Source organism: Hemicordylus capensis, chromosome 1 (assembly GCF_027244095.1).
Source record: "Hemicordylus capensis ecotype Gifberg chromosome 1, rHemCap1.1.pri, whole genome shotgun sequence".
Taxonomy (NCBI): domain Eukaryota; kingdom Metazoa; phylum Chordata; class Lepidosauria; order Squamata; family Cordylidae; genus Hemicordylus; species Hemicordylus capensis.
Window position 1 is genome coordinate 316376828 of NC_069657.1, and position 12928 is coordinate 316389755.

A 12928-nucleotide genomic window follows, 5' to 3' on the forward strand; every position below is an offset into this window, starting at 1 on the left:
ACAAAGTACTTTAAAGGAACAGGATTGTGCAGAGAATGTGGTCAGCTCCACACAAATTCAAAACCTTCTGTTCCAAACCCAAAGGTTCAATTGTCAATCCTGTAGTTTCCCTCCCACTAGTTCTAAATTTGAAGAATTCCCTCTCCCCATTTGTGTGTTCTTCTGACGGCACATTCCATAGTACCCAAAGAAGATGATGCTGGGGTGCCTAATGTTCCCCATAAACCTTCCAGGAGTAAATCAGGCAACAAACTCCTGTCTAGCTAATCCAAGAAGCTTCTGCTTTTCTGAACCCATTTTGTATAGCATTGTATGTGTATAATCAATCTGCATAATAATGTGACATCCTAGTTAACAAAATTCCACTTAGTGTTAACCATAGCAAAGGCCAGTATTGAACAGTCTAAGGCTGGCAGGGGAACATACTACACAATAGGTTTAAATCTACTGACTTTTTTTTTTTTAGTCAACAGATACATTAATTGGAAGAATAAATGAGAATAACTGCACTCAAAGACTGGTTGCTCAAATGAGAAACATTATATAAATTCTGGCCCTAATAAATATTGCCAGATGAAAATACACATATGGCATTTGATTTCTCAGTGAATAACTGAAGGTACCTTCAGCTTTCATTTCTTTCCTGTGGTATTCATTACAGATAAAGGATAACCCTTTTTTTCTTAGTATTCAACATTCTGCAAATAACTTTTGCAACCTCCTGGGGGGAAAAGTAGGATGAGAGCTGCTCTTGTACTAGCAAGCACGAATTATTCCCTTAGGGAATGGGGCCACTCTGGGAAGAGCACCTGCATCCCTGCATGCAGAAGGTTCTAAATTCCCTCCCTGGCATCTCCAGACACTGCTGAGAGAGACTCCTGCCTGTAACCTTGGAGAAGCTGCTGCCAGTCTGTGTAGACAATACTGAGCTAGATGGACCAATGGTCTGACTCAGTAGAAGGCGGCTACCTATGTTCTTAGGTATTTTACACTTCACTGAAACTACTTTTTTTTAAAAAGAACTTCATTATACATATAACAGAAAGGACTTCTTTGCATGTGCATTTTTAAGTGCAAGGAAACCCTAAGAGACATTAAAAGTAATGTGCAAAGAGAGGGACCATGCAGCAGATACTGGGCTAAATAATGAAAAACATGTTTACCTTTTTTGCAGCGTGGATGTCAAAAAATGGTTTGTTACGAACACTAAAAGGCTCTTGTGCTTTGTCAATTTGACCATTCTTCATTTTCTCATGTCGTGGAATTATAATCTCTTTTTCTATACATGACAGACGAGTATTAAAATCACATTCCCCAACTGGCTGCCCCTGCCAAAATATTAAAATAAGATGAATATAATATTTGGTTTTTGACACACATTATAAAATCTAGATGACATGCATTAAGATCTCACCTGAGAAAAATGTACAGCTAAGTAGTGTTCTCTAGTTAAGAACAAAATGGCAAGCAAGCTTATGTTTGAAAGAGATCAGATTCCACAGCCCCTTTTGCTTTAAGATGGGGAGTACACTGCTCAAGTCACGCTCAGACCACTTTTACATTTTTATTCATTCAAAAGCACATCATCTACATACACAAAAAGTTTACTTACAAAAATCCCATTAAGTTAAAATTGGAACTCATTCTTTGTTTATTCCCCTTTTCTATCTGTACTGTCAGAGATCTATATCCCCATTTCTCAGTTATCCCATCTTTACCATTTCCTCATCTATAGGACTCTGAAGTCCCATCTCTCAGCTTTCCATTCCTCTCCCCAACAACCCACAGGTTCCTAAGCACTCTATATTACTTTTTTTCTCTGTAGCCCGCTGCACTTACTCTGGACTCCTGATGGCACATCTATCCGTTATTCCCCTTTCCCCCTCTTGCCTTCTCTCTCTCTCTCCCGATATATGCATCTCGAGGTGGTGGGTAGCATCCCATCAGTTTCATCTTATTTTTAACCTACTTTCCTTAAGGAAAGTAAACTTATGAGATCAGCCAGCATTCTGTGTGTGTATTCTATCAACTTTGCAATACCTGGATCAATGGTACAATTGTAGGGACACCTCAACGGTATAATTTGCGATATCATCCACCCCAATTCAAGATGGCAGATGTGTAAACACTTGAGGCACAAGTGGGCTAACTTGTGAACCACCTAACCAATCTGAACCAAATTTCCAACAGGTATAGGGACACATAGGGATGCCTCAAGGGCATTTGTGATGAAGTCATCCACCCTGATTCAAGATGGTGGATGCATGAATGGTCAAGGCACAAGTGGACTAACTTGTGAAGAGGGTAATTATAAATTAAGATTATAGTGAAAGTTAAGTAGGCGAATTAGTTCTTACCAGAACAACTTGGGTGTGGTGGTGGTGGTCTTTTTGTTCTGCTTCTGATCCACACCCAATTTATAAGTCTCCTTGCTATGTGTGATAGCCTTCAAAGCTTGTGCTTTCAGTGGGAAACTGTCTCCAAACCAAGCCTTTGGAATTACTGGGTGGCAGGGAATGCAAACAGCCAGGGGCAGATTAACACATAGGCAAGATAGTCACTTGCCTACTGTGGCAAATTCCGAGAGGCGGCAAATTTTCAGGGGGTCTGGAGCAAGTAAAATCTTTTTTTTTTTTACTGTTTTCAACTGCCGCTGTACGGTGAGGATGGTAGTGAAGGCAAGGCAGCCAGTGGGGTACGGGCGTTCACGGAGGTGAGCGAAGACTTTAGGAGGTAGGAGGTGGTGGCAAGAGCTCCTTCCCTGAGTCCACCTGCCACACAAATGACAGGTCAGGCTGTTTTCAGCCCATTTTGGGGCTCTCTGCACATTTGCATGTGTGCACACAGGTCCGAAATGGGGCAAAAACAGCCCAATCTGTCATTTGGGCAGCAGGCAGGCTCAGGGAAGCAGCTCCGTCTCCACCAGCATCGGGCCACAATTGAGCTGTGGGCCTTATGCTGTGCAGATGTGAACATCTAAAAGCAAAACTATATTACCAAACGTACAGATATCCATTATTGCCTTGTCAGGAAGTTCTCAGCTTCTGTCAGATTTTTTGAGAGTGGGAGTTGCAAAATGTGATGAGTCATTCTTACAAAAAGGACTGTAGCAGTGAACTGACAATCCAAACAACATCCATTTAAAAAGAAAAGTGAACACACAACCTTTGTTTTTATCTTAAATTGCACTGTTAAATCTAAACTCATAAAGAAACACCTGATATAGTTGTAAAAATATATACAATGGCCAAATTAAGCCGTAGCATGAAACCGGAGTTAAGTAGGGCAAAGGCTGGAACTCCATTACGTCCGAATTTGTGAAACCACAGTTTCAAGCCCAAAGTGACCTATGCTTTGCCTCACCAAACTCCAATTTCAAACTTCAGTTTGCACAAAGATTTTTTGCTGAAGCATTACATCTGATCCTGGATGCTGCCATAACAGCGTTTTCATGCCGATTTTCATAGAGATGGAGGTGCAGCCCTACCCAGGAATGCAGCCGCTCTATGGCTGCAGTGCTTCGGACTGCCCACCTCTCCAAGCAGCAGACCCACCCATTCTGTCACCTATCCAGCTACAGAGTTGCCTGGCAAAAAAGCCGCCACGTCCCATCCCAAGCTTGTCAGCCTGTAAAGTAGCACATTCACACAGGGGCATTCCCTCTTCACACTCTGTCCCTTGCTCCCCCCACCAGGCAAGCAGAAGGAAAAGGGGATGAGATGACAGCATAGGAACTAAGTGCTTTGCTACCTGAGAATGAAGTGAAAATGATTTATATTAACAAGCACAAACACGACAAATAGCAATATAAGCAGGGCACCCCATCACAGCGCTGGGAGAGGAATAAATGGTTGAGGTGGGTCAGTTGCCCAGGGTTGGATTTAAAAGACAGCCCCAACCAGGTATCCTCGAGCAGCCAAGTTCTATTTTTTTCACATAAAGCCTGAGGAAAAGGGGCCCAGTCCCTTCTTCTTGTGTGTTTGCTTGGGTCCCAAAACAGCGACCAGGCTCTCTTGGGGTCCCTATTGATCTGGGCATCCCTCTCCCAGGATTCCCCGCACCAGCAGTTCAGCATATGGCGCAACACCAGACTGAACCTGGGAATTTTAAATTGGTTTATAGATCCGTTCATGCACCCAGTGTTCCCTCTGTCCATGCATGGAGCCAGGCTTTGAAAACATGGAGCGTCAAAATCTCCTTTGGGTGTTTGCAAGGCTTCACAGGGAAGGGTGAGTTGAAGCAATTCTGTTCTCTCTTTTACCATGGAGTTGGGGGTCCCATACAAGCAGGGGCCCCTTTGTTGTGTTAGCTCAACTCGTGAGCATGCTGCATTCCAATGAGAGACCTAGGGGTTACAGTCACATGGTCCTCCCGAGTAAGTATGTGCAAACAGGTTCAATTCCGAACCTGTTCAATAACAAACCAGTTCGACATTAGACCCAAACCACCCCCCACCCACAGCCTGTTTGTGGAGTTCTAAGTTTTTAAATATATATATATATATTTAAATTTAGAAATATAACTCACCACCACCACTCTGAGGCTCCGGGGGGGTCTCCAGAGTATTCCCCCCCACTGTTCAAATTAATGCCCAAATCGCCTGGTTCAGGTGGTCTTCCGCCCTTTCCAGGCCTGCCCTCTGTTGTGGTGGCTATTTTGGAGACCGCCATGCATGCCCAATGGGCCGCCAAATTAATTTAATTTTAAATTATTTTTTTTCATTTATTACTGCTTGTTTACACAGTCAGACAGGTCTTATTGACTGGTTTGTTTTATTCAGACATCGAGTCCTCCCCAAGGACCTGGGATGCCAGAATTTTATTGTCAGTTGTTATAGATATCGTCGCAGATTATAGGCTGTTCCCAGTAAAGCTGCTTGTTGTAATAGGCTGATGGTGATTTCTGTGGCCCCTAGGGTGTTGAGGTGCTCTTCAAGGTCTTTTGGAACTGCACCCAGGGCGCCAATTACCACTGGGATTATTTTGGTCTTTTTCTGTCACAGCCTTTCAATTTCAATTTGTAGATCTTTGTATTTGGTGATTTTTTCTATTCTGCTATCCCCTGGTATTGCTATGTCGATTATTTTGACTTGTTTTTCTTTCTTCTCAAATACAGTTATATCTGGTGTATTGTGTGGCAGATGTTTGTCCCATGATATTTTTACATCTTCATTTTCAACAACTTTTTCAATTTTATGGTCCCACCAATGTTTGGCTACAGGTAGCTTGTATTTTTTGCAGATGTTCCAGTGTATCATTCCTGCTACTTTGTCATGCCTTTGTTTGTAGTCAGTCTGTGCGATCTTTTTACAACAGCTGATTAGGTGGTCCACGGTTTCATCTGCTTCTTTACAAAGGCGGCACTTGCTGTTTGTGGTGGATTTTTCGACTTTTGCTCTTATTGCATTTGTTCTTAGTGCCTGTTCTTGTGCAGCCAGTATTAAACCCTCTGTTTCTTTCTTCAAGTTGCCATTCTTAAGCCATTGCCAGGTCTTGGTGATGTCTGATTTTCCACTTATATTGTGCAAATACTGACCATGCAGGGGCTTATTTCTCCATTTTTCTGCTCGGTTCTTGACTTGTTCTTTCTTGTAGGCCTGCTTTGTTTCATTGGTGTTGAATAGTTTCTCATTCTTGACCATTTTAAGTGCATCTTCTTCACTGTCCTTGATATATTCTTCAAGGCCTCTTTTCTCCTCCTCTACTGTTTGATGGACTTGCAGCATTCCTCTTCCACCTGAGCTGCGAGGGAGGTAGAGCCTATTGACATCACTGCGGGGGTGCAGAGCATGATTGATGGTCATGATTTTCCTTGTCTTACGATCCAGCGTCTCTAGCTCTGCCTGGGTCCAGTCTATTATTCCTGCACTGTATCTGATAACAGGTATAGCCCAGGTGTTTATGGCTTGTATGGTGTTCCCGCTATTGAGTTTGGACTTGAGGATTTTTCTAACTCTCCTGATGTATTCACTTCCAATATATGAGGCCCTGGTGGCGCAGTGGTAAAACTGCCGCCTTGTAACCAGAAGGTTACAAGTTCGATCCTGACCAGGGGCTCAAGGTTGACTCAGCCTTCCATCCTTCCGAGGTCGGTAAAATGAGTACCCAGAATGTTGGGGGCAATATGCTAAATCATTGTAAACCGCTTAGAGAGCTTCGGCTATAGAGCGGTATATAAATGTAAGTGCTATTGCTATTGCTATTTTCCTTTAACTTCAGTGTGTGCAATGTTATCAGCCTGGAGAATGCCCAAATATTTGTAAGGTTCTTTCTCTTCCAGGTTATTGATCTTGCTTCCATTGGGCAGTTCTATTCCTTCTGTTTTTGTTATTTTCCCTCTTTTCATTATTAATGCAGCACACTTGCTAGTCCAAACTCCATTGCTATATCGCTACTGAATATACGGACAGTGTTTAGCAGTGATTCGATTTCTGACTGGGAGTTTCCATACAACTTCAGATCATCCATGTACAGCAGATGGTTGATTTGACTTGATGTTTTAGATGTTTGGTATCCGAGGCCTGTTTTGTTGAGTATTTGTGAAAGTGGGGTCATGGCGATTACAAACAACAGAGGGGATAGTGAGTCCCCTTGGAAAATGCCTCTTCTAATGCTAACCTGTCCAAGTGCCTCGCCATTGATTGTTAAATGTGTACTCCACATGCTCATTGCTTTTTAAATAAATATCTGAGTGTTTTTGCTGACACCAGTTGTTTCTAAACATTTTAGTATCCATGTGTGAGGCAATGAATCAAAGGCTTTCTTGTAGTCAATCCATGCAACACTTAGATTTGTTTTTCTTCTCTTGCAGTTTTCTAAAATCATTTTGTCAATCAGCAGCTGGTCTTTTGTGCCTCTGGTGTTCGGGCAATTTCCTTTCTGTTCAACTGGAAGCTGTTTGTTAGTTAATAAGTGTTGCATCACTTCATCTGCTATTATTCCAGTTAATAATTTGAACATGGTTGGCAGGCAAGTTATCGGTCTAGAATTACTTGGAACTGCACCTTTTGCTGGGTCTTTCATGATGAGATGAGTTTTCCCAGTTGTTAGCCATTGTTCAATATCACCTGCTTGCAAAATGTGATTGAACTGTTTTGATAGTTGTTTATGAAGGCTTGTTAGGTGTTTAAGCCAAAAGCCGTGCAGTTCATCGTCGCCTGGCGCAGTCCAATTTTTAATTTTCTTTGCTCTTTCACTTATTAATTCTGGTGTTATTATTAGATCTTGCATTTGTTGGTTACATTTTTTGACCTCTTTCATCCAGCCTGCTTTTTTATTATAATCTATTGGACTGTCCCATAATTCCCGCCAGAATTGCACTGTTTCTTCTTTATTTGGTGTTTCTACGATTCTTGCAGTTTCTCCTTCTATGCTTTGGTAGAAACGTCTCTGATTCGACTGGAACTGGAGATTCTGCCTGTGTTGTGTAATTCTGGCTTCATATCTGCTAATCTTCTTTGACACTGCTGTTATTTGCTGCTTTATTATTTCCAGGACTTCTCTAATTTTCCTTGAATCTAGGTGGTATTTTTGAATCAGATAATGTTTGGTGTTTTCATTCTTCAGCTTCTTGTCTTTCATATCTTTCAATTTACTAGCATCTGATCTAAGCCTGGAGATTTTATTTTCTAATCTAATCTTCCATTTAGGTGATGTACTGCTTTCTTTTTTGACAGGTCCACTGATCTTATATCCAAGCTCTTGTGTTGTTATTGTTGCTGCACTGTACATTAGTTGGTTTGTTTCTTGCAAATTATTGGTGGTTATTTCTGCAAGTGCAGCACTGACATTTTTTAATGCCTGAACAAGTTGTTTTTTGGCAACTGTTTTTAGAGCTGGAAGTCGAACCCTGGTGGTTGTTTGGTTCATGTGCTCAGTTATTTTTTGCTTTAGTTCTTGTTGCTTTTCTGTTAAACGGCATTTGGGTTTTTGAGGTGAAGGAAAAGGGGAGGTTGCCTGGTTTTGATTTTGAAACAGTTCAGCAACAGTGGCATCCTCTATTTCCAACACCTCCTCCACCTGCGCCTGAGCAACTTCTTCAATTGGTGATAATTCTTCAACCGTATCTTGAGCCTGTGTTGTTCTTTGCAGTTCTTCCAGCTCAACTCCTGTGAATACTTTATTTCTTATTATGAATCTTCTCTGGTCTGCTAGCCTTTGTTCTGTTATTTCTGTGTCTGGATGCTTCTCTTTCCAAATTTGGTACATTCTTTTAAAATAACCTCTTCTAGTTGGACTAGACTTGTAATAGCAGATCATTATTTCCTTGTTGGCATTTTTCGTATTTTTTTTTCAGTTAAGCGACGTTTCTTCCAGTAACTTTGCTGTCTCCAGCCCTGGTTGCTCAACTGAAGATTCTGAGTCCTGTTGCCAACTTGCCACCAGATGTCCAGGGACTATAGCATCTGGCGCGGTCCTTGTTGACCTGGGCGACGACCGATCCGGTATAGATTTATTAAAGTTATGTCTCACCATATTGTTGATGGGAGAGGCACTCTTTGTCTGGCTCCTCTGGTGAGACCTGTCCAGTATGGTTGGACCTCTGGCATAACTCTCACCTTCATCAGAGCACACAAGCCCCACAACCATGCCAAGGTAGTGCCTCACTGGGGGGATTTATTATTAATTCAATTTCTACACCGCCCTTCCAAATATGGCTCAGGGTGGTTTATACAGAGAAATAATACATAAATAAGATGGATCCCTATCCCCAAAGGGCTCACAATCTAAAAAGAAACATAAGACAGACACCAGCAACAGTCACTAGAGGTACTGTGCTGGAGGTGAACAGGGCCAGTTACTCTCCCCCTACTAAATAAAGAGAATCACCACATTAAAAGGTGCCTCTTTGACAAGTTAGCAGGGGAAATTATAATTAATTAATTTCTTAATTTAAAAAAATAAAAAATAAAAATGTAATCGTGTACCCTCTAAACCAAACCGGGGGCGGGGGGGGTTGGGGTGCACAAAGCTGAACATGCCCAGTCCAGTTCAAGTCCAGTCTGGACTCAAACCAAACTGGGCAACCCAGTTTTGTGCACATTCCTACTCCCCATTAGGCTTTCCCTCTCATAAGAGGATAGCTCACTGGCAGCAAGTTGTCAGTGGACCAGGAGTGTAGATTGGGTCTTCATGGACTGCTCTGATGGGTGATCCCTCACAACAACATCCTAGGTCATGGCAGGAACAACCACCCAGGATCCTTTGCCCTCCTCTCATATACATATATCCTCCTAGGAAGTCTTCATGTTCCCTTCCCTATCCTAAGAAACAGGGAAATAGTGCCCCCCCCGCAATATCCACCTTGAAATCATGCTTGTGCGGGTCTATATAGGTTCAGGACTCTTTGGAGGGCAGTGGTGCCATCGCTGCCTGAAGAAATGCTGGCATGGCATTTAAAGGGCCTATCTAGTCCAACTTCCTGTTTCCCACTTGATGCCCCTGAGAAGCCGAAAGGCAAGAGCTGTTGGCACACCCTCTCTCTTGCTGTTGCTCCCCTGCAACTGGTATTGAGAGGCATCATGCCTCTGAGACTGGAAGTGGCTTATAGCCACCAGACTAGTAGCCATCGATAAACCTGTCCTCCATGAATTTGTCTAAGCCGCCTTTAAAGCCATCCAAGCTAGTGGCCATCACCACATACCATGGTAAAGAATTCCATAGATGAATTATATTATTTCTTGTTTACACAGTCAGACAGGTGTTATTGACTGGTTTGTTTTATTCAGACATCGAGTACTTCCCAAGGACCTGGGATGGCTGTATTTTATTATCAATGTTGTTGCTGTTATAGATATCGTCACAAAATATAGGCTGTTCCCAGTAAAGTTGCTTTATGGTGCTTTAAGTTGCTGATGGTGATTTCTGTGGCCCCTATGGTGTTGAGGTGCTCTTCAAGGTCTTTTGGAACTGCACCCAGGGCGCCAATTACCACTGGGATTATTTTGGTCTTTTTCTGCCACAGCCTTTCAATTTCAATTTGTAGATCTTTGTATTTTGTTAATTTTTTCTATTTATTTTTCTTCTATTCTGCTATCCCCTGGTACTGCTATGTCGATTATTTTGACTTGTTTTTCTTTCTTCTCGACTACAGTTATATCTGTTGTTGTTGTTACATTTATATCCCGCTCTTCCTCCAAGGAGCCCAGAGCAGTATACTACATACCTGAGTTTCTCTTTCACAACAACCCTGTGAAGTAGGCTAGGCTGAGAGAGAAGTGACTGGCCCAGAGTCACCCAGCTAGTATTATGGCTGAATGGGCATTTGAACTCGGGTCTCCCCGGTCCTAGTCCAGCACTCTAACCACTACACCACGCTGGCTCTCATTATATGTGCTGTGTGAAAAAATACTTCCTCTTGTCAGTCCTAAATTTCCCATTCTTCAGTTTCATGGGATGACCCCTGGTTCTAGTGTTGTGAGAGGGGAAGAAAAATTTCTCTCCATTCACTCTCTCTACTCCACGCATAATGTTATACACCTCTATCATGACTCCGCATTGTGACATCTTTTCCAAGGTAAAGAGCCCCAGATGCTGTAGCCTAGCTTCATAAGGTAGGTGCTCAAGGCCCCTGATAATTTTGGGTGTCCTCTTCTGCACGTTTTCCAATTCTACAATGTCGTTCTTCAGATATGGTGACCAGAACTGTACGCAGTATTCCAAATGTGGCTGCACCACATATTTGTATAAGGGCATTATAATATTAGCAGTTTTAATTTCAACCCCCTTCCTAATGATCCCTAGCATGGAATTGGCCTTTTCACAGCTGCTGAGCACTGAGTCAACACTTTCAACGAGCTGTCCATCACCACCCCAAGATCTCTCTCCTGGTCAGTCACCAAAAGCTCGGACCCCATCAGTATATATGTAAAGCTGGGGGTTTTTTTTGCAGTGTATGGAGATGAGAGGTAACAGACCTGATCAGTCTCCTCTCTCTTTCTGTGTGTTTCTGTCCGTGCACATGCATGTGCACACGCGCGCGCACACACACACACACACACACACTAGTCACTCCCTCAAAGTATGACAAAAGTCCTATTCAGACATTATTCACATATGTGCAGACAGTTGTGTGTGTACATGTACATGTTTTGGGTGAATCCATAAGTTCAACTTAAAGTGAACCTAAATACAGGTCCTCTCATATGCAGGATACAGATAGGAAATGGACTATGGCATGTGCTTTGATTATAATGTATTAACAGTGCTAAAGAAAGTCATGAGTAGAACTGGGCAAGGAGGATGGGTCTGAAGATAAATGTAAGGAGGGAAAGACAGTGAAAAGTGAATCAAAAATAAGACTCAGCAAAATATTCTTGAAGTATGAGGGATAGGTTTCTGACTATGAATGTTACTAAAGTTTAAAAGTCTCTTGACAGTGGTGATTCTGCTCCTATTGTAATAACATACTCTCCGATATTTCACCATTTAAAATAGGGACATGCCTATGCATGTGTAGGACGTTGCCAAACAACCTGAGAGGGGTGGCATAAAGTCCTGACTATAAGCCTGCCACAAATGTAAAGGAAGAGCAGATAAAAGTAACTAGTTCTTCTCGTAAGAACTAATCTGCATACTTTCATTTCCTTATAATCTTAATTGATAATTACCATGCTCACAAGTTAGCCCATTTCAGGCTTAAACGTTCACATGTCTGCCAACTTGAATTGGGGTGGATATACACCATTGAGCTGTCCCTATACCTGTAGCGAATTTGGTTCAAACCAGTTAGGCAGTTCACAAGCTAACCAACTTGCACTTCAAACATCCATGCGTCCGCCATCTTGAATCAGGGTGAATGACATCATTACAAAACTATGCCCTTGAGCTGTCATTATGTGTCCCTACAGCTGTACCAAATGTGGTTCATATTGATCCAGGCATTATGAAGTTAAGGGTGGGTGGGGTGGATGACACATGGACACACACACAAAAAGCCAGCTGATTTCACAAGCTTACTTTCCTTAAGGAAAGTAGGCTAAAAATAAAGTGCATGCAGAGCACATTATTGCAAATTACCAAAATAGATGAGAACCATATCACGCAACATTTTACAGGTGAAAATAGGAATATGCTAGTAACCAATTATCATACCAAAGATTACTGCCCCACCCCCACCCCTCACTATTACACATTTCTGAAGACTGGATTGAACCTGCTATATACAGTGTGCTATATAGTGCCTTAGTGTTGTTTACCTATTTGCATGCACGTGCATCAGACACAGAATAAATCCACCCACCCACTTGGAGATTTAATTTCTAAAGATAATTAAATTTCTCAAGATTTGGGAAGGGAGCTGAATTCTGAAGAATGACAACTATAGCAACCCAAATTGCAAAAACAAACTGAACAAGGCATCCCCAAGAGGCAAAAAAGAGAGAGACGGTTATTTACTAGTCCAGAAATAGGGGTTGTGTCTGGTAAAGAGAGACAACTGGAATCTATATAATACAGAATGACAAAAATAACACTCAGTATCCTTGATTAACTGGTTTACCTCCCAATGACTTCAGATCTGCTTCAATTAGCTTTAATACTAAATAAAATACCCCAATCATCATTCTGTTTCTTTATGCAGCTGCAAAATTAATCTGAAAAAAATCATTATTTTTAATATATAGTGTGCACCTCACTAGAAATGTCAATGTTCATGGCGGGGGGAAGTTTGACTTTTTTTCATCCCCCCTGCCGCCCCCACAAAAGGCCAGAGATGTAAAAAACAAGGCCTCTTGTGTAATTTTTCTCTTAGAATGATACATAAGATGCTTTACAAGATTCTAGCTGAAATCGCACGGAGCATCTGTGCGGTAATTTACTTATTTTGGGGGGCTTATTTGGGAAAATTCATTTGGCTGGTCCTCCCTTTGTAGCTGTGCATTACACCGTGTTCCCCTCTCCCTCGCTCCCCCCCCCACGCCTCGCTCCCT

The 12928-nt window shown here is 42.1% G+C and overlaps 1 protein-coding gene across 5 annotated transcripts in view; it reads right to left on the reverse strand.

Moving 5' to 3' along the window:
* The window catches only part of RNGTT (RNA guanylyltransferase and 5'-phosphatase), a 278619-nt gene that overhangs the window by 141543 nt on the left and 124148 nt on the right, over nt 1-12928 (reverse strand). For 3 of the 5 annotated variants that reach the window (XM_053287324.1, XM_053287323.1, XM_053287327.1), the window contains exon 11: nt 1164-1328. The exons of the other annotated variants lie outside the window; for them this stretch is intronic. In XM_053287324.1, the coding sequence (XP_053143299.1) occupies nt 1164-1328 (165 nt within the window). The remainder of the gene's footprint in view (nt 1-1163; nt 1329-12928) is intronic. 5 annotated transcript variants of the gene reach the window in all.